The 24807-nt window shown below is 41.7% G+C and overlaps 2 protein-coding genes across 6 annotated transcripts in view; both read left to right on the top strand.

The window, feature by feature from the left end:
- Window positions 1–7361, top strand: part of FILIP1 (filamin A interacting protein 1) — an 89363-nt gene extending 82002 nt beyond the window's left edge. For all 4 annotated transcript variants that reach the window (XM_081856838.1, XM_081856837.1, XM_081856839.1 and 1 more), the window contains one exon: window positions 4883–7361. Coding sequence is in view for 1 of the 4 variants with exons in the window: in XM_081856840.1 (XP_081712966.1) it covers window positions 4883–4923 (41 nt within the window). In the remaining 3 variants the exon portion in view is untranslated. The remainder of the gene's footprint in view (window positions 1–4882) is intronic.
- Window positions 7362–9932: 2571 nt separating this feature from the next.
- The window catches only part of TMEM30A (transmembrane protein 30A), a 93107-nt gene continuing 78232 nt past the window's right edge, over window positions 9933–24807 (top strand). Inside the window, exons 1-7 of one of the 2 annotated variants that reach the window (XM_081857315.1) lie at window positions 9941–10342; window positions 15741–15857; window positions 16884–16991; window positions 18965–19052; window positions 19764–19913; window positions 20619–20825; window positions 22473–23825. In XM_081857315.1, coding sequence (XP_081713441.1) covers window positions 10067–10342; window positions 15741–15857; window positions 16884–16991; window positions 18965–19052; window positions 19764–19913; window positions 20619–20825; window positions 22473–22666 — 1140 coding nt within the window. In that variant the 5' untranslated portion in view covers window positions 9941–10066 and the 3' untranslated portion in view covers window positions 22667–23825. Of the gene's footprint in view, window positions 10343–15740; window positions 15858–16883; window positions 16992–18964; window positions 19053–19763; window positions 19914–20618; window positions 20872–22472; window positions 23826–24807 lie in introns of those variants that run through there. The other variant, XM_081857316.1, reaches the window with a different exon arrangement.

Here is a 24807-nt window from a genome sequence, read left to right as displayed (position 1 = left end):
GATCTTCGCTGACATTTCGGTTTACTTGTCTAGCCTTTACCTACATCAATAGCAAATGCCCATTATGAGAAGGAGTGAGGGATGTGAGGCTTGTATATTACAATGACACAACCTGTCTTAGCCAGCGCCAACCAAGTGCCAAGCTTGGAGGAGGTTTTCTCTCTCTTTTTCCTGCCTTCCCTCCTCACGGGTGCACACAATAGCTGACTTAACAATGCTTTCCACTTTTCCCTTCTGTGGTAAGGCTGTGGCAGAGCCAGCTGCTTTTCTGTCTCTCCAGCCAGGAGCAGAGAGAATGCTGCTTTATGCCAGAATTTTCTTAATGCAATGAATGGAAGGAATGACAAAGTGTGTACAAATGATTACTGCAATCCTTCCTCCTCCTCCTCCTCCTCCTCCTCCTCCTCCTCCTCCAAAAAAAGGGGGGGAATAACTCACTTCTACCTCCATCTTCCCCTCTCCTCCCACCTTCATGTTTGTTTCTGGTTCAGAAAATAAAGTGTGACAGAGTGAAAGAATCCAGGAATGGGCTTTTACCTACATCAGCAGCAAAATGCCCCTTATTAGAATGAGTCAGGTATATGTGGCTTGTATATTACAGTGACACATCCTGTCCCAGGCAGTGTTAAGCTCAAGCAAAGCTTTTCTTTATCCATAGGAGTGAATGGCAGCCATTCACTTACATGGGAAATAGGAAAGAAGTGCATTCAGGTGGTGACTAAACCCTGCTTCCTACACCCAGTCATTTGAAAAGTTTCTATCCATGTCGCCACTCCTAGGATCTGTTTCTGGCTTGCACGTTGACACAGTGTGGGAGCTGACTTTTCATGAAGCAAGAGCAGAGACCTTGTGGCCCACCAGATGTTGTTGGACTTCCCATCAGCCCCAGCTAGCATGGCCAGCGGTCGAGGTGATGGGAGTTGTAGTCCAATAATATCTGGCAGTCTGCAGGTTCCCCATCCCTGTTAGAGAAAGAGGGATGCTGATTATAAAGGACCAGATCATGCCAGGCTGAGAAGCCTGAACACTATTCTCCCATGACTTTGCTTCTTAACCGCCTATATTCACTGCTCCTGCCCAGCCTACGGTGGTGCTGTGCAAATAGGAGAAAGCTATTCTCCTGCTCTGAGGAGGGAAGATTGCATGATTTCATGTACAGAAAAGCCTGCCTGCATAAGGAGGAGGAAACTGAGCATGCAATCACTAAATATTTCACTGGGTGCCAAAACAATGCATATTATTTCTGCTTTCAGGATTACATAAACTGGTACGCGTGTGCAAGAGCCATCTGAGCAAAATCAGACTGCTTTAAATGGAAATTTGGTCACCGGACACTGTCTAGATCATTTTTTCAGCTATTGCTGTTACTTCAGTACTCTCAGTGCCTTATATTAACTTGAGGCTTGATGGACTAAATACACTGCTCATCCGCTGAGGTACTCTTTTGAGATTATCAGAGTTTAGGGTCATTTTGATTACAATGTAAGGACATCACACTTGCATTGTAAACTAACACGCTCCTGTGTTTTAACTGGCTTGTAGCACAGGCTACTACAGTAAGGGTTGTTTTTAAAAGACCTCTTACATGCTTTTTATTGCTTATCTGCTGCTGATGTTCCTGGGTTGGATCGGAGCTGTCATTTGCTGGCAGCTGGATCTTCTTTTGGGGCTTATTTTCATTGGGAATAATGTTCTTTCTTTCCCAGATCAGTGTGAGTCCCTTAATCTTGACTGATCTTTAAGAAGAGCTTGAGCGAATAGTTCGCACTTGTAAAAGTTGACTTCATTTTAAAATCATCTTACTATTTTATCTATGTTCAGTTTTGGGGATACATAAAATTTCCAAATGAGTAGTAGTCAACAATTTACAAAGCCAAATAGCAGTTCATTTGGATTTAATTTCACCTGTTTACAGGAAGGGTGGAGGGAGATATGCTCTACAAAGGTTCTAGTCAGATAAGGATTTTAGTTAAACAAACTGAGTGGCAGCCAAAATATTATGCATTTTGTCACAGGGCCCTACAAAGATATCGCCTTTTGCACACAATAATCTCAGTTGTAAAGAGATCTAATTTAAAATTATAATTTAATCACTAGGATTTAATGATACTTAAGCCTTATGCAAACTGTTCAGTATGAGCCTTATTGTGTGTGATCTCAGGGCTATTACTTATTATAATTGGATACTGAACAATTGTGTGCTATTGTATCTGTTATAAAAGAGCAAATATGGGTATAAATTGTAGGTTCCTTTTTTCAAAACACTCAGTAATGGCAACCTGGTAAATAACCTTCAAGATTTTTGATGGCTATTTCCAAGCATGCTAGGGACCAATTGCTGTTTAAGTTAAATTAGAGTAGTGCCATCTAGTGGTAGTCTTCTAGAATAGCTCATTCTTTTAAAGATCATGATTAGTTTATTTGTTTATTTATTTCTGTTGTTGCTGTGATTTAACTAATACACGTTTCGGCTTGTGCACATAGGTAGCTTGTTTTTTAAAAAATAAGTAAAGAAGAAGAAGCATAGCCAGGGTAGGATTGGGGATTATATACAAGCCAAAAATGGCTGCAAATTTATACATTTGCAAATCAGTTTAATAAATTCTCAAAATTAAACTAGGAGAAACAATGAACAGAATGGGGACTATCAATGCATCCCTATAATTTGATTCCTTGAGTACTTCAGGTTATAGAGCCTTTGTTCAGTGGAATATTTAGCATCAAATGTAGCTACCTGAAAAGGAGAAATATTCAGATACATGTGTCTGGTTTTATGAAGCTTCTTGACTTTGATCTAAAGAACCCAAACTCTGCATGTTTATTCAGAAGTCTCCTCTGTTTAACGGGGCTCACTTTCCTAGTACTTAAGGATCAGAATCTGTCTTGCCTGTTCAAATATCCGTACCCTGTGGCTATATTTGGTAGTAAATAGTTTTTTTCTGTAGAAGGCTTGTAGAACTTGAAATTAGTTTTTGGCTTATTCACTGTTTTGAAGCAGTCAATTTCTATCATCCCTTTTATAGTCATCTTTGCATCCAACAAAATATCTCCCTTCTTATGGAGAGAGACCTACACTAGAATGCACAGATGACTTAATATATTAGAATTAGCTTTTTAAAAAAGTTATATAGAAGAAAATTTGCCATATAGAGAACTAAACCCCCTCCCCGAATCGAAACTGTATATAGCATCATGATGAAGCTAATTATCTTGTAGAAAGACACAAGTTGGGAAACCTTAAATTTGCTATTACCAACTGCAGTTTGGAACTGCAGAAAGGACCAAACTCTCAGTCCCTGCTCAGTTTTTAAAAAGAAAACTATATGGGTTGGAACCAGACGGACAATGCAGTTTTCATTACTCAGAAGTAAGTACCATTGAATTTAAGGGAGCTTACGCCCAGGTAAGTGGATACAAGATTGCACCCAATATTAGTTCTCATTTATTTCAATGGGACTTCATGTTGGTCACAACTAATCTTTCATGTTAAATATCAGTAGGACCTAAGTGTAATTAAAATAAATGTTATGATATAGGGATACTACACTTCCAACTAAAAGATATGTAAGTAAGTGCTGGAAGTATTTGAAGCAGAGGTTTGTTTGCTTTTTAAATAGATAAGTGAGGAGGTCTCAAAGTGGAAGCATACTGGGAAAAGAGAATTCATAAGATAAATTTTTAAAAATAACTACTTTTAGATACAGGAGTGTTTCTTTTAACCAAACTATAGTTAGTTCCTAAGGAAAAGAAAGTGTTTCCTTTTTATGTAACTCCCACAACAAGTAATATTAGCCTGCTGGTGGCAAAAGATGATTTCTGAAGCTCAAGAGTGGATGGCAGCTATTGGCATTTTTGGGCAGCACAATAAATAATTTCGAAGAAAATCGATGTGTTAATGGATTGGACTCTGCTTTCAAGATGTCCACAACAGAAAGTGTTTTCACTTTAATGTGAGAAAGGGGGCTTTATATCTGTGATGTAAATAAGATCTGAAATTGTATGAATTTCTGAATTAAAAATTATTTTAAAAGCTAAAGACATGATCCCATCCTCTCTTGGTGTGGTGCCTAAATATGGAGGATCCCAGTTAAGTCTCAGTAGAGCTGTTTCCTACTCCCATTTCCTATGTGATTATAACTGGTACAAGGGACCATTGGAAGAATGGGAGGTTTGTCCTTTGCCCAATACAATTTACATGTGACCATGAGGAACTTATGCTGAGTAAAGGGAACAGATGGCAGGGGATATGGGAACCTTCAGTTCATATTAATTGGCTCCCTCACTGGTTGAGTGCACAGATGGTGGAGAGAGGAGGGAGAGCTGTACAGTGCTCTGCAGAAATACTCTTGAGAATGAGTGGGCTGGATTATGCTCCTTCCATTTACATATGACAAGCAGCTTCGTACCCAGCAGTGCTCAGGAATTCTAAGAAACCAATGAAATCAGTGTGGCTTTGAAATTAGTGGTTGAAATCCATGCAGTTTTGAAAGGTTCAGTCCCATCGTCTTGATTCAAAATGGCGTCCAGTTGAATCCAAACGTAGGCGAAAACCTGTTCCTTGATCTCAAGGAACATTATGCAAAATTTGTTTGTGATATCTTAAGAGGCATCCAACAGCATGGCAGGCAAACAGCTTTCCAAAATGTATTGTAGATGGGGATAGAGTGCCCTCAATTATACTGCTAATTCTAATCTCTTCTTTGGCTATCTTGATATGAGTAGTTCTGTTCTGTCTTTCTTGTTTGAAGTGGCACTTTGAAGTTTCTGTAATGTAGCTAAGCTGTTGATGGGATTAAAGATTTAACAGTGTGGGTCCTCATAGACCTTTCATGTATTCTCATGGTAACAGTCTATGCTTTGCTATGTTTCTTTTCCCTTTTAGAGAGCATCATCATCCATCAGTTACGCATGAACTCAAGATGAGATGCCATGCAAGCTCCATCCTATGTACTTGCACTTCTCCTCCACACCACTTGGTTGGATCACTGCTGAAGCACCACCTCATTCCCTGTGATCTTACCTGCTACTGATTGCTCGTGGAAGTATTTTATTCCTTCCATCAGAATCTGACTTTTTGTGTGTGCAGATCCATTAAAAAAAAGTTTGATCTTTGGAAATTAGGTGGAAAGAGAACGTCTTCTGTGCCAATTTTACTCTTTAATTTTGCAAAGCCTTTGAATCATGTGTGCTTTTTGTTTGGTGTTTCCTACGTAATTTATTTTTATAATACAATTTGTAATGAAAGACATTTTGTGGTTGTTGTTGGTTTTTTTGCCAAATCTGACTTTGGTGGTCTGCGGCACATTTGGTAGTAGAATACACTGTCAAAGATTTCAGAGTGCCGGTTTGTATATTTTTTATTGGAGTTTATAAAAATGTTGACTTGACCTCAATAATGGCACCTTTTAGAAAACTTTGCCACGTTTCCTAGCCATAATGTGACTGTGAGATTAATTGCCCTAAAGACTGCTCTGTGGGATAGTATTATAGTATGGTTTTTTTGTTTTTGCACTGTGCTGTGGTTTTAATACAAAACTGAACACCAACAAACCAAAGCCTTGAAACAGTATTAAACTGAATAATTGTTTTAAAATGTTGTACACTGATTTCTATTATGCCATGCTCATATACTGTGTGTTTTTACATATATGTCTGTACCAAAAAGGTTCGTTTTTAATTACACTGTAACAAATAAATTTTCACAAGTGTGCAACAGTAATATGGTGTTCCAATTCTAACCCTGGTGTTAGAAAAGGGTGCTAATGCTGAAACTTACTGATCATTCACATTGGTTTTTATGCTTGTTTCCTTGTGAACCAAACACTGATCCGGTTAATCCTGTGCACCCAAAGCCTTTTAATTTCACTGCCCTCAAGCACACCTAACTGCATTGTATCAGGCTGCAGATCATTTACCAACTGCTTCACCAGTTGAATCACAAGTTTGCAGCACACAATTTGGGAGCATAAAACCTAGCCTTATTTGACTGTGCTCCTCTATACCTCAATACTATATTCTAGATGGAACACAAAATTAGTACAGTTTCTCTGAGTCAACAACACTGGTGAAACATTGTGGGAATTGCATGGAGATCCTGTGGTATCTGCATTTTTTTTTTTTTAATGATCTATTTTTAAACATGCCTTTCCACCGAGATATAAACCCTACATTATTAAACTACTTCTGAAAATAGTTCTGGTTTCAAATTGTTCCCATATTTGCAGACTTTCTATGATGCTGTATAATGAATGTGAAATTGTATATAGCTGCAATAAGGAGTGTGTTGATAGAAAGAATATGAAAGGGTATCAATACTATTTTGCACCCGTACTGTGCAAAACACAGAAGACGTGTGATTTAGGGGCTTCTAGACAGAACAGCTTGGGTAGTGTAAGGCACATTGAATTGGTGCATGTGGTACTCACAAACAGCTGGGGGGGGTATTCCTCCATTATCTGCTAATCAATGCTACTCCAGATGCACTAGCAAGGTGAGGGCAGTTGGTATAATTCATATTTAGCAACCATCAACCCCTCTCATGGTACCAGCCAGCATGGAGAGCTAGACACTGTGTTAACAAGGGAGAGAGGGTGTAAGCAAAAGGGGAGGGAAAGAGTTTGATAAAAGCAGTAGCGAATGAGGGTAAAGAAAGGTTATCTGTTGACATCAAGGGATAGAAGCTGTGACAACATGAGGAGAAAAAGGAAGTAGGAAGTTGTGGCGAAAAAGGACTTTTGTTCATTTATAAAATGAAGGGAAAGGAGCTCACCACGATGAACAAAAAGTTTCAGACATGGAGAAATGGTATGAGGGCAGACACTGAGGTGTACTGTATGTTAGATCATACAAAGAGATGGAACTGAATTGCAGTACAAGTACGTTGCCAGGATATTTCTGCAAAGTACCCAACAGGTAATATTTAAGCAGCAGGAAACCCAGGTTTGCCAGCAAGTGTACATTTGAAAAGGAGCTGCAGCCAATCATGATTGGCTGCTTGAGTGTAGCTGTGTGACAATATGATTCACACTTCACATTCTTAGGTGTACACCTAAAAAATTTTTAGATATATAATATGTGAAGTCAGTGGCCCTGTAGTTAACGTCTGTGAAAGTAAATGCCAATGAAATGAGGAAGACTTAGTTCCCCCTAAAGAAAAAGGACAAGCCAGGAGGAGGACAACAGACAAGTTTGTTGTAGAATTCAACTTCCTAGTGAGATAAATAATCCAACCTGCCTGCCTTGAAATTCCTACTTCAGGTTCCAGGTAGACTTCAGAAGTGTTTGGATTTGTACATAACGAGTTGCTTGTAATTTTCTGTTCCTTTGAAAATCATAAAAATTTAAAACAATCTCTTTGCGTGCACACTTTGTTTTTCAGTAATCTTTTGATGCTGAGGCAACAACTGCTATTCTCGTCCACACATTCATAGTCCCTCCATCCCTGTGATTCAGTTGCTTTGGATTTTTATTAATGATGTCGTCTTCTTCTTGTCCCACAATATTTTCCTGAAAAGATAACACAGCACGAATATTCTTACAGCAGTGTGTTTACACCTGGAGCCAATGAGCTAGTGCCATTCTCTGAACTATAATGCTGAGGGAGGATGTGGACTGAGCTGTATATCCCAACTTAGCCCATGGACAGCGGCTATACTATGCTGGTCTTTCTCCCCATAGTGTGCCTTAAGGCACCTGTGCCCTAAGATGCTGATAAAGGTCATTTTAACAAGGACACGTGCATGCCTATTTCATCACCAAGATGAGCGTTTTTTCTTCAGGCTATGCGAGTTGCTAGTGAAACAGATTCCTCTCTGGTTATTATTTGGTGACGTTGACCAGCATCTTACAGCGAGCGAGGCTTGGAGTTATCTATCACGTCTCGCGTTGGAAACTGCCCTAATTTTATACAGTATGATGCAAGATAGTTGAAGACTCTAATCAGATGTAGAAGGCCAGTGTAACTTTCCATCCTTTCAAAAAAGTTGGTGTTATGGCTTTACTGATTTCCAATAAAGTGCCTCTGAATCCACTTTAGAAATAAGACACAAAGGAAATTGAGGAGGAATGCTTTCCTTGTCCTGCATCAGTTAAACTGCATGTGCTTCACCTGTAGTGGGGGAGATGAAAATAGACAAAGCAGACTTGGGGTGGGAAGCACCTTTGTTCTTTCTCTCTGCAAAATTCAGCATGATAGAAAAGCAAACTCACTGTAACACAGTAAATTAAGAGAAGAGGACAGAAATTAGAATGAGAGAGGGGTTGGGGTGTGGGTGGGGTTGGCCTATGGGACTCTAGCTCCCCTCAGCCCCAGCCAGGAAGGCTGTAATGGTCAGGGGTAATGGAAGTTGTAGTCCAACAATATCTGAATGCCACAGGTTTCCCACCCCTGAATTAGAGAGAGGAGTTGAGAGGAGTTAGAGGGAATGGACGAGGTTGAAAAAGAAAGACTGGTGGTCAAGACAGAGGAAGTAGATAGGTATGATGAGTCACTAGTTTGAGTAGAAACATTTCCTGTTCTTTATTGAATGGCTGCATGTTAACAAATTGATTCATTTGGAGTTGTGTCTAAATGGTTGTTTTACGTACCGGATATATTCTGGTGTGAGAGAATCCTAGAGTAATATATTTCAATCTACAAACATAGTCAAGCATAAAGGGAGGTTTCTCAAATGTTGAGTGGTTTGCTGGGAAAGGCTGCTCTTCATCACATTATTTTCTCTGTCATTAAGATGTATCGGGAGCATTGATTAAAAAAGAACTGTATTACAGTATGTTCTGCACCAATTCATGCTTTATAACCAAGATTAATCCAGTCTTCCATAGGCGCCATAAATCTGTCCTGATAAATTTTGCCTAACTTCAGTTCATTCCAAAGTGATAAGCATAGGATCACAGAACTGCGGTGTTGGAAGGGACCCTGAGATGATAGAATATGCAGCCGCCCAGAGTGGCTGGGGAAACCCAACCCGATGAGCGGAGTATAAATAATATGGGGATCGAAGCTACAACCTTGGCGTTATCAGCACCACACTCTAACCAACTGAGCTATCCAGGCTAAAACACCAGGTTCTTCATACATTTCTACATCTGTGGAGTGTATACCGTCTGACAGCTTGTTTTGCATCATCAGCTCTATGTTTCCAAGATCTTAAAGTCAAGTGTTTCTGCAATCAGGTCCTTCTCTATGACCGCCCCAACGCTATGTTTGGAAGGGCCATTCACTCCCCTCTTTTATGGGGTTTTGCCATGCCTTTCTGTTTAAGCAGCTGTATTCTTTTATCCCGTGGCTTTTTGAAATCTGCTGCACTGATCTCCGTTCGCCAAAAGTTAGTGAAATTTAAAAGGTGACAGATACCGGCTAGCGACAAGATGACTGACAAGATGGCTTCTCCACACTCACTAGTCCCTCCTAACCCCCGAAGGCTTCATTTTATATTTCCACTATGTTATTATTAATATATGCTTCCTACATAGATCACTTACACGACACAGTAATCATACTTTTATTCAATTTGAAAAACAGTAGATAAAATAATGTAAAACTATCCAAAAGAGTTAAAAGCAAACTACAAACAACACTATTGATGCAAACAAGGCGTTTCTGCTTGCGCACTATGATCCTCAAGCACAATTACGCTCCATGCGGGTCCGCTCCTTTTTTCCACCCAGTCGATGCTTACTACGCAGGCGTGTCTCCCCATCGCTCCCGGCCGTCCGACTTGTTAAGCCGCTCCCACTGGTTCTTTAACCCTATCAAGACCCGGGCGGAGGAGGAGCTGGAACCAGACTCCGTTCCGGAGTCGAGAGGGACGCGGCAAGTTCGCGCATGCGCAGGGAGCCTTCGTGCGGGCGATGCGGGAGAGGGCATGCCCAGAAGGAGTCGCTGGCGGCGGCGGCGGCGTTCGGAATTCCACCCCTCCCCACTTTGTGTTGACGTCGTCGGCGTGCTTGCGCAAGCGCAGTGCGAGCTGCTCTTATACCGAGCGAGTGGTGGTTCCGTAGTGCCAGTTCCTGCCGCCTCCTCCTCGCCTCCCTTTAGCGCTCGACCCAGAAGCCCGGACTCTCCATGGCGATGAACTTCAACGCGAAGGAGGAGGTGGACGGGCAGGTTCCCGGGAGCAGCGGCGTGGGGGGAGCCGGGGTCGGGGTCAGCGTGGCCGGCGGGGCCGGAGTCAAGAGCCGAAAGCCCGACAACACCGCCTTCAAGCAGCAGCGCCTGCCGGCCTGGCAGCCCATCCTCACGGCCGGCACCGTCCTGCCCGCCTTCTTCGTCATCGGCCTCATCTTCATCCCCATCGGCATCGGCATCTTCGTCACCTCCAACAACATCCGCGAGTACGAGGTAGGCGGGGGCGGGGGAGGCAGGCAATGAGGGGGGGTTACCCCACTTTTGGGGGGCACGCCCCCCTTGTCAGAGGGGGAAGGGGGCAGCCCCCCACTTCTTGGGAGCAAGCGCCGTGGGTGGAACATTATAAGCCAGTGAGTGGCATGGCAACAAAGAAACGAATACACTTTGATTTTGGCTTATATAGAAGCCTTAAAAAGAAAAAGAAAAATCCTTTAAATGTCTTTCAACTTTATCCCTTTCGACGTGGAAGAAATATGCCGTCCAACTGGATAGGGCAGTTTTTTTCATCATCACAGGTATGGCACCGTCAAGCACCTTGAAAGAAATAATAAGCGCTTGCGGTGATGATGCAGAGAACTTGAGGATGGCGAGGGCACCAGGTAGCGCATCTGTCTCCAACCTGGTGGTCTCTGGGTGGTGTTGGGATACAGCTTCTGTCAGTGCCCAGATATTGTAGACAAGAACCTCCGGGTGGTGCCTGGTTTGTGGCTGCAGTGCCTGTGGGAACTTGGGGCCGATTCACGTTTTCTGTCATTTTGGGCAGACTTGTCCAGGGTGTAGGTAAAGCTGTTACCTGGGCAGGCATATCATGTGTGCTGTTCCACACCTGTGATGTGCTGGCACACTAGCAGTGCAAGCACCTTGGGCACTGATGAGTTTTATATTACATGGGCATGGGTCAGCGCATGTGTACGCTAAACACAAAGAGGCGTGTGGGGACCACTTACACAAATAAAGCCTTTACTAACAACCTAAGGCCTGTCTAATTCGTGGCTCCTAGTTGTTTTATGGGTTTGAGAAGTGTGTGAGGTGTATAGGAACGTTCAACTATAGCAACTTCCTGTGGAACAGGGAACCTCCATAAAATTCCATACAAACTGTTATGGTTGTACTGCCCCCGCCCCCGGCTGTTACTCTGAAGAAGAGTTTCAAAGGAAAATGGGTCTTTGATGGTCAAGTTGGATAGTTTGTAACCATTGTTTGCAGTTCTGGTTTAAGAAAACATATTGGAGTTTCAGAGACTATTTCCAAAATGTAATTGATCCAAGGGATGCAAAAGAACAGAAGTGTTTCCATAAAGCGCATATTTAAGATGGACAAAATGCATACAAATTGAAATGAGCAACAATGTACATAACTGGTGTATTAAATAGAATGCAAAACAAGAGAAAATAAAAACTGCTTCTGCAATTGGATCTTAACTTTTTATAAAGGAGCAGTTGTTTCCCCCCCTGCCTTTTCCCCAGACAGGGGAATCTTTGATCTTGCAGAAGTTGTGGAACTATGATCAGCCCCAGCAAGCATGACCAATGGCCAGGGATGATGGGCATTATAGTTCAGCAACATCTGGAGGGCCAAAGACTCCCTACACCTCCTACAGTTTGTTGCCAGTTGTTGTCTGAAAGACTAGTAAGCACTGTACTTGGTTCTCGGTTTATCACAGAGGTAGGGAACCTGTGACTCACCAGATGTTGATGTACTATAGCTCCCAGCATCTCTCACCATTGGCTATGTTGGCTAGGGCTGGTGAGAGCTGGAGTCTGACAACAGCTGCCACAGGTTCGCCAAGCCCTGGGTTATTAACTTCGGTGTTTTTCCTACTTTATTTTTCCTGCACCAGCTGCTATTAAGTTGTGAGTGGTCATTATTTTTGGAGTCTGCGTGTACACTTTAAGTATATTTTGGTGGAGATTGTTGTTGTGTCTTGAGTAAAGTTCACTGAGTATTTTTCCTACTTTTTAATGTTTAAATGCATTATTGTGTTCATTCTATGTCATTTCATTTTGGTTAAGCTCTGGCTTTGCCATTTACTGCCAAGTTCCTGGTGTTTTGAAATGCTGATTTGGCAAGCTCTGTTGTAGATAAAGCTTGGCTGATGCAGGAGGAAGATGGTACAGGTTAAGCGAGAAGGAAGTACTGAAGATGTGTGTGGGAGATGGAGGGAGAAGAGAAGCAAGAAGTAGCCAGGGACTGGGGAAAAACATTGGGAAATGCAGGGATGAATAGGGAGAAATAAGGCCTGGCTGTGAGAAGACAAAGGGGTGTGTGGGTAAAACCAACAGTGCAAAAGAACTGATGTCAGGAGAGTGCACTCTTTGAAATAAGGGGGGGGGTAAAATCAAGAGGAATTAAAGCCACTCTTAAGGGCCACTTAAGACAAATCCTCTTTGTATTTTGATGCAAGTTGAGAAGGAAGGTTTGCCCCCCACAAATAGACACCGAAGAGTGCAAAGTTAAACTATAGAATTTGCTCCCACAAGATGTGGGATGTAGTGCTGCCACAAGATGTAGTGATGGCTTGAAGAGAAGATTCAACAAAATCATGGAGGATAGTTGCTACTAGCAACTTTGGCTATGTTCCCCCTCCACCGTCGGAGGTAGTATACTGTTGTGGTCACGTCCTGCTTTTGGACTTCTTGTAGGCATCTAGTTGGCCATTACGAAAAGAGGATATTGGACTAGATGGCCCTTTAGCCTGATCCAGCAGGACTATTCATATGTTCCTGTCCAAACCACAAAGCCGCACCTTTGGCCCCAATAAAGCTGAAATATTGTGGGCCAGATGCAGACAGCTGACCAGAACTGTGTCCTAGACCCGCACAAAACCTTTTACGTATTACAATAATGGGTGCAGGGCTTCCCCACCTTTTTATTTGGGTTGTGCTTGTAGGTATAATTCAGGGAGAAATGCACAATGAATGTCTTGGCAAATACCTCCTGATTCTATTCAACAGGCATAGAAACCTATAGGAGACTTATTTTGTCTTCGATGTAGCTGATCAGTGTATAGTAACGACAACTGCATCATTCTGTTTGATCATCTCAAGAACTCACAAACAGTTGCAGTTCTTCCTATTTCTTCCACCCCTAGTTTTCTGTGTGTGTTACTATGTCAGTGGGTACAGCAATTAGGCAGGTTAGCACCTATGCACCCAGCATTATTTCTGTACACTGACATAATTGCAGCCTGAGAAAGGCATTGACAGGTACATACTTCTCTGGCTGCACACAGTAATGTTAATTAGTTCTCTGGTATTCTGATTTGAGAGTCTTGTTGTGGGCCTCAAATGGACAGCAGTGTCTTGAGAAATTAGCCCTTGGGCAAACTCCACTCCACCCAGCGGCTTGCTTTGTATCTTGCAGTGGCTCTTGATTTGGATGAATTTCATCCCATCTCCAGTATTTCCTGCCTGTAGCAATTCATGGGAAAATGTAGAGCTTAGGGGAAGTGGCCTTGCCGCAAAATGGGCACCAACACTTCTAATTTTAAAATTGCGAAGGTGACTTGAAATGCAAGAAATGTTCAGGAAAGGGAAGCAAGACTCTTAAAACCAAACTTGGCATATTGCTTGAAAAAAAATGGATGATGGAGAATGCTTCATGAGCTAAAAATACATGGTCCGGAGGAGGGTGGGGTGAAGGTACTATTGGTTCTGTTTTCGATTGGATTGTTGCAAAAAAAAAAAAAAAAAGGTGGTTTGCTTTCAAGTGACTCCTCCCAAAAAGAATCCTTTATCATAAGATGGGGAAGTGGATTTAAACAAAATTCCTTTGGCAGTTCAGGTATGATTCTAGACATGCTTGCTTGTATAATGGCATTCTTCCCTGCAACCTCCCCACCCCCACCCCACTCCAAGTATCCTCAAAATCTGCTTCTGAAGGCCAAGAGACCTTCTGGAGCAGATTTGAGCTGTGCACAGGGATAGGAAAGGGTAGTTGACACGTGCAGTGCATGATACAGCCCATAATGAATATGCCAAAGTTGAAGAAAAAGATACACATATGTAGTGGTAGTTTTCTGTCAGTGCAGACTTCAAGTATTGTAATTAATCTAGTCTTTATAGCTTGGGCCAAAACCTGGATACATTGCTAAATGTGCTTTTTTTTGTTGTTGCTGCAGCAAGCATACATTATTGCTGTGGCAAACAAACATTTAAAGGGGGAGCATTGCTATGGTATACATTGATGGTTTGTGTGTTAAGAGAGACTATGGAACAACAGTCTCAAAATTCTTTTTTGTAAATTTACTATTCTTTAGGACTAAATACACAGTTGTTTTGCTTCAAACTGAATACATATATAGAAAACAAATAGGGGACAGATCTCATGTGATGTAAGTTCATAATGGTAGTCCTGAACAAATACTCTGTATTGGTCTCTAATTAAGGGATATATTCATCTTTAAACTCTGAACTTCTTTAAAACCAAAGACAAGGTTGACATGTACTTAATGTCCTCCCTTACTCGCTGTGCGCTGTTAATAGCTTTCTAAAAATAAGCACTTTTGTTTCCATGTTTAAGGATACAAAGCAAATCTGTCAATATTGAGATGTTGCTAGCTCCAGTACGGTTACTAAAATGAGACCTTGTTTTCCTTTAGGACAAAAATATAATGGACCATAATCTTGTGTCCAGTACAGCACAGGTTTTCTCCCCTCTTAGTATCATCATTTAAGCAGAGTATCCGTCAATGTTTCTGAAAATATTAAAAACCCACTGCAAATATTTTAAGAGTTTAAGGTGTTAAGGACAAAACTAGGAAGTACCATTGACTTGCTGTTTTATATTGTCCTCTTTTGGTAAAACTTGTTTGTGTAGTTCCTTATTTTCCACTAATAATGTAGCCCTGATATCCACACCAGAAAACAAAAGTGAAGCTTTCATTTTAAATAAATTATCAAATGGTGAGATTTTGTCAGTACTTCCAAGACTGCAGGTGTGTCGGCTTCCCATAGAGAAGCATCTTGGGATAAGCGTGAAAATGAGACTTCTTTAAGCCAGGAATGGGCAACTTGTTCCACATCTTTTCCCTCAAGCTCAGGTGCTCCTGTAAAGTCATGAGGTCTGGGAGTTATTCCACTTAAAATGTGGAACTGTTTTGAAGATTTAGACAAGAGGCAGTGAACTGCACCAAAGATCATCCCATTGTGAAGTGCCAGCTAAGCTTTCTTCCCCAAACTGGGCAGCTATTGAAGTTCCTGCCAATAACTTTGTGGCATTCCCAGGACCAGATAGATAGATATAAAACACCTACATTTTCTTATTTATTTTACAGCATATAAACCTTGCTTTCTCATAGAAATCTAAAGAGTGGGGCTGACTCAAAGCAGGCATCTCTCTGGACTTCTGCAGTTTGGTCATGTAGAAACTTAGATAGTTTATTGTAGTGCCTTCAAGTGTGCTATGGCCTAGATGCCACCACCATAAACTGTCTGCATAGCCAGCCCTCAAAACATGATCCACATTTGACGCATTATCTACTGATTACCGTAGTCAACAATTTTGGCTTCAGCAGTGAATCAGCTTTATGTTTGTGGTTTGGTTCTCTTGTATTTTATAGTAAACTTTTTTCTTCTTTTTATTTTTATTTTTATCTGTCCTTTCTCTGCAGATTGATTATACAGGAACAGAGCCAGGTAGTCCCTGCAACAAGTGTTTAAATGTGTCCTGGAACAATACACCTTCTTGCACGTGCACCATACACTTTACACTGGATCAGCCATTTGAGGTATGTTACCTTAAATGTGTGTATATATGGCAGAATAACTGTTTGACAGTCTGTGCTTAACTGGAATTCTTTCATACCGGCCTCTTTCCACATTGCAGACTATATGCAAGACTATATATATATATATATATATATATATATATATATATGAATGAATGACATCCTAAGGGTTTTGGGTGGTATTCAGCTAAGTTTTACTCACAGTAGTCCCATTGAATTTGAGGACCATGACTAAGTTAGGTTCCTTAATTTCACTTTCTGCTCTGAGTAAAACTTAGTTAAATACTATTCATGGTAAATGAGAATGCTTTGGAAAAAATCTCAACAGCTGGTTTAGTAGTAAGAAATTCAAAATCAAATAAACCAGTGGACATACTGCAGTGGTACTGGAATGTACAGGATACAGCATTATTAACAAAACTTGCTGTAAGACAGTGGTTTTCAGCCAGGGTGCTGTGGCACCCTGGGGTGCCTTGAATGATGGTCAGGCAACACTGGCCTCTGTCCTTCTTTCTTTCTTTCCCTCCCTCTGATGCCCTCTCACGTCTCTGCCTCCCAAAGGCTTGCACAGCTGTTTAGTGCAGCAGCCCTGGCTATAAGCTCTGCAGGCAAATGGTGCCTCTGGGAAGCACCACTTTTTGGGTGGGGGCAGCTCAGAGACCAGGGACAGCAGCAGCTGCTGCCCAGAGGACTCCCAAGGAGAGGAGAGGAGGCTGAGGGAACACTCTACAAAGGAAGGTGTTTCAAAAAAGTGTGAGAAGCTGCCAGCTCTGCAGGCAAGGGGTGATATAACTGGGCTCCTGAGTCCCACAGGGGGTGCTGCAGAAAGCAAGTAGTTGGTTAAGGGAGCTGTGGACTCAAAAAGGTTGAAAACCTCTGCTCTACAAGATTGAAGGTGTAATCCTGTCCCACAATCTCCTCCCGCAACCAGATATTCGTTGTATCATATGAAAAAGGCTTTTTCTTTCACCTGAAGCCACCATTAACTGTGCACATTGGTGAAGCATCTTAATTTGTGTATTGCAGAGCAACGTGTTTATGTACTATGGACTGTCCAACTTTTACCAAAACCATCGTCGCTATGTGAAGTCTCGGGATGACAGCCAGCTAAATGGAGATAACAATTCTTTACATGTAAGTGAAACTCTTTGCATATAATGACAACGTTCCTGGCTTCTGATACATAAAACACAATAGCTTTTTAAATGTTAAAGGGAAAATGCACAGATTGTCATTTGGTGTCTTTTTTATGTTGTCATAATTGAATGCTACGTAGGCTTCGCTATTTGACTCCTGTCCACCATCCGTTCCCTCTCTCTATGTGTGTTAAATAAGCCTGCACAAAGTCCCGCTTATATCACTGAGAAAGCTTAAGAGCTGCAGGTGGGGGAAAAGCTGATGGAAGGCAACGTTGTCATTCACTCCTGTGCTCTCCAGTAAAATTTTGGACTGTGGACGGGGGGAGAGAGCCCCCTTCCACTAAGAATCCATATGATGGGAATCATCCCTGCGTGTTCAATTGATCCCTTGAGATTTTTAAAAATCATTTTCAGTTGACCTTAAATAACAAGTTAGGCTGTTTTGGGGCGCTGTATCTGTCTGTTGCCTAGTATACTATACCTGATGTGTAGAAACCACTTCAGAGCACTTACTTTCACATTAATTACAGCAATCCAGACTCCCTCTATCTTGAGGCATACGCTGTTAGCTTCTTATTGGGCAAGCTTTTCCTTATTGGACTTTGAAAGTATTTCCATGCACTCTTTCTTGGAGTGTGCTTGAGAGAACCTCTTACCGCTGGGTGCTAAGGCTGGCTGCTCCTGTAACTCCTTGTTTCCTTTGGCATCTGATGAAAAGGAAACGGGAGCATTCTAAGCCTCGCTGACTGTCCAAGCTGTTTTTTTATTCAATAAGCTGATGATAGATTTATAGAAGCAGTTGGCTATAAGAATTTTATATCTACTTTAAAGATTTTCAGAGTGGATAGTTTGTTTTACTACCGTTTGAATGTTAGTTTTTAAAGTTTTATTTATATATTGTCTTGTGATTGATGTTTATCTTAGCTAGGCAAGATACAAATGTCCAAATAAAGAAATTGCTTGCTGGGTGTGGGCAGGAAATAGTGCTATTTTTTAATGAGTGTCCAGATACTATTCTTCCTTCTTGGTAGTGAGTAGCTACAGCAAAGGACACTTGGGAGAGTGTCAACTAACACTCTCTCTCTCTCTCTCTCTCTCTCTCTCTCTAACTGTGATGAGATTGTAGGCTACTCAATGTGTCCTTCACAGGGCAAGAATTACATGTGATTAGATAGCTATAAAAAGATTAGGCAAAGGGGGGAACAATGCACTTGCATAACCTCATTCCGCCATGCAGACTGAAGCCTATGTGGGCTGTGTGTGCTTTGGGTGTGTTTAGAAGTGGAGCACCTTCTTTTAAGATGTCATGTTACAGCCACAATTCAGAGAGATTACATTCTCAGATTAGAAGATAAATGTCTGTTTTCTCTTATTTACTAGAAGCAAATAGCTCGAATTAAAAATGGTCATTATCTCTGTAATCATTATTTTGGTTACTAGTAGTCAAGCAGCAAGATGTGAATTCACTGAAAATGTAAACATTGTTCAGCTTTTACAGTGTTTGATATACGGTACTAGTAGTGTGCCCAACTGTGGTTACATTAATTTCTTTCCACCTTGCATCCAAGGATCACAGGGCAGTTTACAATATAAAAACACAAAAAGCTTCCCTTCCCAATTACAATATCCTTCCTAGTCTTCCTTCCAGATCTATCCTTAAATCACCAACGATGAAACCCTAATGCAGCATATTGGCTTTCTCTTTTGTAACTTTATTTATCTTGCAGAACTGGGACTTGTAGCGTTAATTGCAGGCAACTGCTGACTGAATGCTTTATAGTTTTTGGCGTGTTTGCCAAAGCATTTCGTCCTGTAACTTGAAACCGTATTTTTTATTTTATTTTTCTGCAAAGGAAAGTAGGAGGAAGGGTTGCTGTGGTATCGGTTAGGCAGCCTGATGTGTCGATTATATTTCTGACTAGTGTGTAATCAAGATTGACTTTTCTTTTCTTTTTTTTTACCAATTAGCACCCCAGTAAGGAATGTGAGCCTTACCGCACCAGCGGGGACAAGCCTATTGCTCCTTGTGGCGCCATTGCCAACAGCATGTTTAATGGTATGATTTTGTAAATATGATATAAATATTGTGTTGGATTTTGAATAAAGGCAAGGAGATATCCCATCAACAGCGCATGCGCATAGATTGAGGCACCTGAAGGGAGCACTCTACGTTCCCCCACCCCAGTAGTGCTGATAGAAGCCTTGGCCACAGCAGTTAGATTTCTTAAGCGTTTACACATCTTATGGCAGGAGCGGTCATAGCTCCATGCACCTTATCCCAGGTCCAGTCCCTGACACCTCCAGGTTGGGTTGGGTAAGGCTCCTGACCGAAGCCCTAGAGTGCTGCTGCCAATCACCGCAGACAGTGCTGAGCTAGCTGGACCAATGCTCTGACTTGCTATAAGGCAGCTTCCTAAAAATGGCTGCCATGCTAATTTCAGTAAACCAGTTGGCTCAGTTATGTGTCACACTGAGGCTTCTGGGACACGTCAGCAGCCCATGATGAGGGAGGGCATTTAGACTGGGCTGACAGTCTATATTAGCTTTAAGTTATGAGTGTGTGTGTATGTGTAAATAAAGACATGCCATTGCTTGTTGTTGTTGTTGTTTTACAAAGTTGTATATTCTGTGCTTCTGCACCTTGAAATAGCATCTACATGCAGAATTTGATGTCTTATCTGAACACTTAGGTCTTGTGGATACAGCAGGCATGGAATGTGAAAATGAACCTTGAAAGTGATGCACGTCTATTTGTGTTTCCTTCTAGATACGTTGACACTGTTTCGTATTGACCGTAATGAAACCAAATATATACGTATTCCTTTGACTAAACAAGGCATTGCTTGGTGGACAGACAAAAATGTGAAATTCAGGAATCCTACTGGACCTACAAAGGATCTGGCAATACTTTTCCAAGGTAAAATGATAACACAATGAATTGACCCATGTATGAGAGAACATAAAGACTCCAATCTGGATCAAGACCTTCCTGGGAAGGTATTGTAGAGGCTGAAGTAGAAATTGAATTATTTTTCCAGAAAAATAATAAAAGAGCCAATTCTCAGTTTATGTGGGGGTTACAATCCAAGAATAGAGCATAAAGCCAAAATTGCATATAGTCAAAACACATTAGGTTCAGTTGTGGGTGGGATTGCCAAAGTCTTTTTTCCTCCAGGTGATGGTCCCCTTTCTGCCCCCTTCTTAATTTTTAAAAGAAAATTTCCTGAGCTTGTAAAGCTGAAGGCACGCAAATTAAATGCATCTAAGTTGTGTGTTATCTGTAATGTTTTGAATGGGATACACTGTATTGATTAGTACAAGTTGTTGGGGAAACTGTAAACGAAAGTTAGATGTACATTCTTGTGTGCTAGCTCATTTATGGGTTTGCTTTGCTTGATTCTCTCTCCTTCCAAATGTCCAAAATTTCTATTCAAACAGTTTGTTACTAGCTTTCTTCTTGTTCTGCTAATATATTCATGCCTCTTGTCTCTCTCAACCCCACTCCCAAATTATTTCATAGCAACTATGCTTGCATTTGATTGCTTGGCTGTGTTCCCCAAGATGCATGTTTTCTAAGAAAAATCATAATCTCATATTAGTGCTTTGCATTTTTGTTTTTAAGGCACAGCAAAACCTGTCAATTGGCCCAAACCAGTGTATGAGCTAGACAAGGATGCAGACAACAATGGATTCATCAATGAAGACTTCATTGTGTGGATGCGTACTGCAGCGCTGCCTACATTTCGGAAGCTATATCGCCTTATAGAGAGACCAGATAACTTACGGCCTACTCTACCAGCTGGGAATTATTCCTTGGAAATAGAATATAGTATCCTTTTATTGAAAGGTCTAAGAAATTGCAGTCAGTAAACCTTGTACTGTCATACCTCGGGTTGAAGTTGCTTCAGGTTGAGCGCTTTTGGGTTACGCTCTGCAGCCACCCAAAAGTAACGGAACGCGTTACTTCCGGGCTTCGCCCCTCGTGCAGACGCTCAAAATGACGTCACACATGGAAGAGGCAGATCATGACCCGCACAGACGCGCAGTGAGGTACCACTGTAATCGTCTTCTATTGAATTGTCTTGTAAACCTTGAAGTCATTAAATAGGTAACTGTTGGTAGCATAGCAGGCTGATAAGAACCATTTTAGGGCTGAATGAAAAATCTACAAAGGTCACAATAGGAGCATGCACAAAATTGTCTCAGTCCGCTTATTATTATTTTTTAAAAGGTTGCATTGACTGTTGGGTTGGCTGATCTGTGGCCCTTGCCTTCATGTCAGACATCCCCTGCAAGTAATCAGTTCAGACCTCTGGCCAGAAGCACCCGTCCCTCCCTCGGCATCCCATGTGGAGAGGGGAGAGAAGGATGTGCCCCTTGCACTCACTTTTTTGACTTCTGGTCCCATTCCCCCCAAGGGAATGTAGTTTTCTACACACCCCAAATAGAATGCAATCCTTGTGTATAATTCTCACCCCTTGCGATCTTTACCAAGAATTAGGTCAAACATAAGGTCCTTTTTGGGGGGGGGTCACCATGGCAGACTTCTGCTTCTCAACACCCTCTCCTGGAGTAGAAAACAGGGTCCTCAGTAGGGCAAAGGAGCCAACGTATTGAGGCCTGCTATTCTTTGTGTCAGCTTCATTCACTCTTTGCCACCGTTACTTAAATCTGCAATGCTGGTGTTCCGGACTTTTGAGTAGCAAAATTTTCTCTTTCCTCAGCATTTGCAGCTCATGCAGAGGTGGAATAGAAGGTGGTGACATTTTTGGTTAGTAGGAAAAGGAACACTTTGATATTTAGGCTGACTGGATGAGGAGGGGTGTTTGAGAGGTATTTGGAGGGACAGCATGACCTACTGAGCTCTAAGGCTTTGCTCAGCCCAATGGTGGTGCTGATGCAGTTTTAGCAGGTAAGCTATGGCTGAATGGTTCAAGGCTATTGAATGGGGAAGGGTAGGGTGTATTGAGTAGCTCATTACTGGTTCTTGTACTGGTTTCCTACCAGGTCAAAGCCCATGGGGGTTTTCTTTGATAAATTCTGCATGTGGCTTTTGGAATAGGAGGTCTGGCCATCTATCTTCGTGCAAAAAAACAACAACAACAAAAACCCTTCAAAAGTAAAGAGACACATGGCTTCATTGCTGCTTTAACAATAGTCATGGTTCGGATATTATCTACATCTTTCGTAGCCCCCTCTGCCCGTCAATTTCCTTGTCTTGAAACTTCTTCAGCCAGAAGACTTGTCTCTGAGTAATTTGCTTCCCAGTTTTTTTTGTTGGCTCATATTTCGAGTAATAAGTGTCCCCTGGCTATCAAGCCTTGACTACGATACAGCATGTTCTTCAGAACACTTGCTGTTTGTTTGTTTTTAAGTAACGCAATCTCCTTCCTTTGTGCCGATACGAAGCTTTCTTGTTAGCACCGTGACGCCAGCCAGTTATTGTTGGCGAATGTTTTTCCTATACCCGAATCAGATTATCCTGTGCACAGCTTTGACGGGCGAAAACGGATGATCTTGAGCACCATTTCGTGGATGGGGGGCAAGAATCCATTTCTGGGAATCGCCTACATCACCGTCGGCTCCATTTGCTTTTTCCTCGGAGTAGTGCTGCTAATCATTCACCACAAGTACGGGAACCGGAACAACAGTGCAGACATTCCCAATTAATCCTGCCTCTCCAAACCACATGTACTGCATGTGCATCAAGGCCAGTCCAGAGCGGACACAGCTTTGGAAAGCTCTATCCCTGGTATATATATATATATAAAAAGTTGCTTCTGACACAGAATGCATAAGTATATATGAAGCCTTTTGTTTTCCCTTACGGTGGATTAACTTGAAGATAATGGCTATAAAAAAGTTACCTATGTAAAACAGTGCTGCCTAGAGGACTTTTTGAGGCTTGGCCTCTGGCTGGACAGGTGCCATGATGCGCATTTAGTCTTTCCTCACCTAATGCATCTGCTGCTTGTGTGCTTTGTAACATGTCCATACCGTGTACAGACTGCCTGGCGAGAACGTGTTTAGGATAGAGTAGCTTCACGTTTCAAGGATGTCAGGTGTGCTGGTGCTTTTGGAAGGAGAAGAGGCCTGCCTGGTTTGTTGTTTGGTTTTTTTTTTGTCACGCATGGTGCGCATGGGCTTTTCTGTTCGCGGCTGAAATGTTTGCTGTATTAGACCTGTGCAATTTGTTCTCTGAGCCCAGCTTCACGTTCAAGCTTCGCCGTATGTTCCAACAGGTGTGCTTGCCGTGTGAACGTGTGCAGCAGCAAAAGGCTTCTTCATTACATGAAAGCCGCTTTTTCCCCACACGGAAACAACCGCTGCCTATGCAAGTCTTGCTTTAAATTCTTCCGCGTGCAGCTCTGTTCTGTGCCCAGCACCTGGTGTGGTCCCAAACTCTTAGCGTGGCTCCTACAGAAATGAAGAGCTTCTGTCTCAAAGGCAGGAACAGCTGTCTGTATCGGTACAGAAATGTCCATCTCTGGTTAAAAGCAAGGGTTCGACCCCGTTTAACATTTCTAATTGGGGAAGAAGCATTAAATTTAATTCAGAAGCTGCTTGAGCTCCTGAATTCAAGTACTTGAGGGTCAGCGAAAGAAACTTGAAGTGTCCTGCAAGTCTGTTACAGCTTGCTTGCGGTGGGGTATGGGGGACGTCCCCTTCTTGCAAATTTTCACTGAAGTCTTTCCAGATTGTAAGAACCCAGCCCGTTGATCTTAAATTATTAAATTGCTATGTATATGGAAGTTGTTTTACGTGAAACTGATTTGTCAATCTGAATATTTGCTATTGAATAAATGCTGTCATTTGTTTTATGAAACAATCTTTTAGCAGAAGTGTCTCAGTTTTGGGTGGCAGGCATGAAAACTTTCAAGAGGACTTGAAAAGGGATAATGCAAAAACTTCATGCCTTTGATCATTTTGGGAACCAGAAAAATACAGGAACGTTAAATGCGGAAATAATTCTGTAGAAGGATTTTGAAAGCTGAGTTGGAGGCACAGTAGAATTCATTTCCTAGAAAACCAAGTGACTCACAAATAAATATGCAGTCAGTTGTGTTAGTTTACACTACTTCTTTCCTTAAATACGCACACTTCCTTGCCAAATTGAATCTTACATACACCTGACTTGTATGTTTGCTATGATGTGCAAATTGAATGCCAGATTTGCTGTAGATACTTGGCAGTGGCTGTCTATGAACTTAATTGTCTAGAACATGCATTCCAATTACAGTAGGGATTTAATATGAATTGCTTTAAACTGAACCAGTAGAACTAAAACACCCTTGAATTCAGTTGATTTAGATCACATTATGAAAAGCTATCTGAGACTTTTAACCAGAGGGGTTTTTCCCTGTTCCAAACTCAACACTCCTTAATGAGATACCTATTTTATTTATTTAAGCATTTGCTATTTGCCCATCAACCATCTCTTCAACATTGTTTACCCTCCGCCCATTTAAAAACATTTAACAATCCAAAGTTAGAACAGTGAGATCAATACAAATTACCACTTAAAAATCAATGAAAGCAGCATAATTCCTTCTAAAAATGAGTTTTAAAAACAGCTGACAATTGGTTTATTTTAGCCCTTGGAACAAACACAGTCCTAAAAAGCCGGGGGAAATAAAAAGGTCATCTGGTACTGCAAATAATTTGGTGTAGGGATTAGACAAACCTTGCTAGTGAGAGCATTCCATAACTGGGGCTGCCACCACCAAAATGGTATCTTCTTGGTAGATACCTGCCTCACCTCATTTGATGGGAGATGCTGGAGAAGGGCCTCTGGAAAACATCTGAAGGTC

The sequence above is a fragment of the Podarcis erhardii genome (assembly GCF_964252035.2).
Source record: "Podarcis erhardii genome assembly, chromosome: 3".
Lineage (NCBI taxonomy): Eukaryota > Metazoa > Chordata > Lepidosauria > Squamata > Lacertidae > Podarcis > Podarcis erhardii.
Note: the sequence above shows the minus strand (reverse complement) of the source record. Positions and strands in the feature narration are given on the sequence as shown.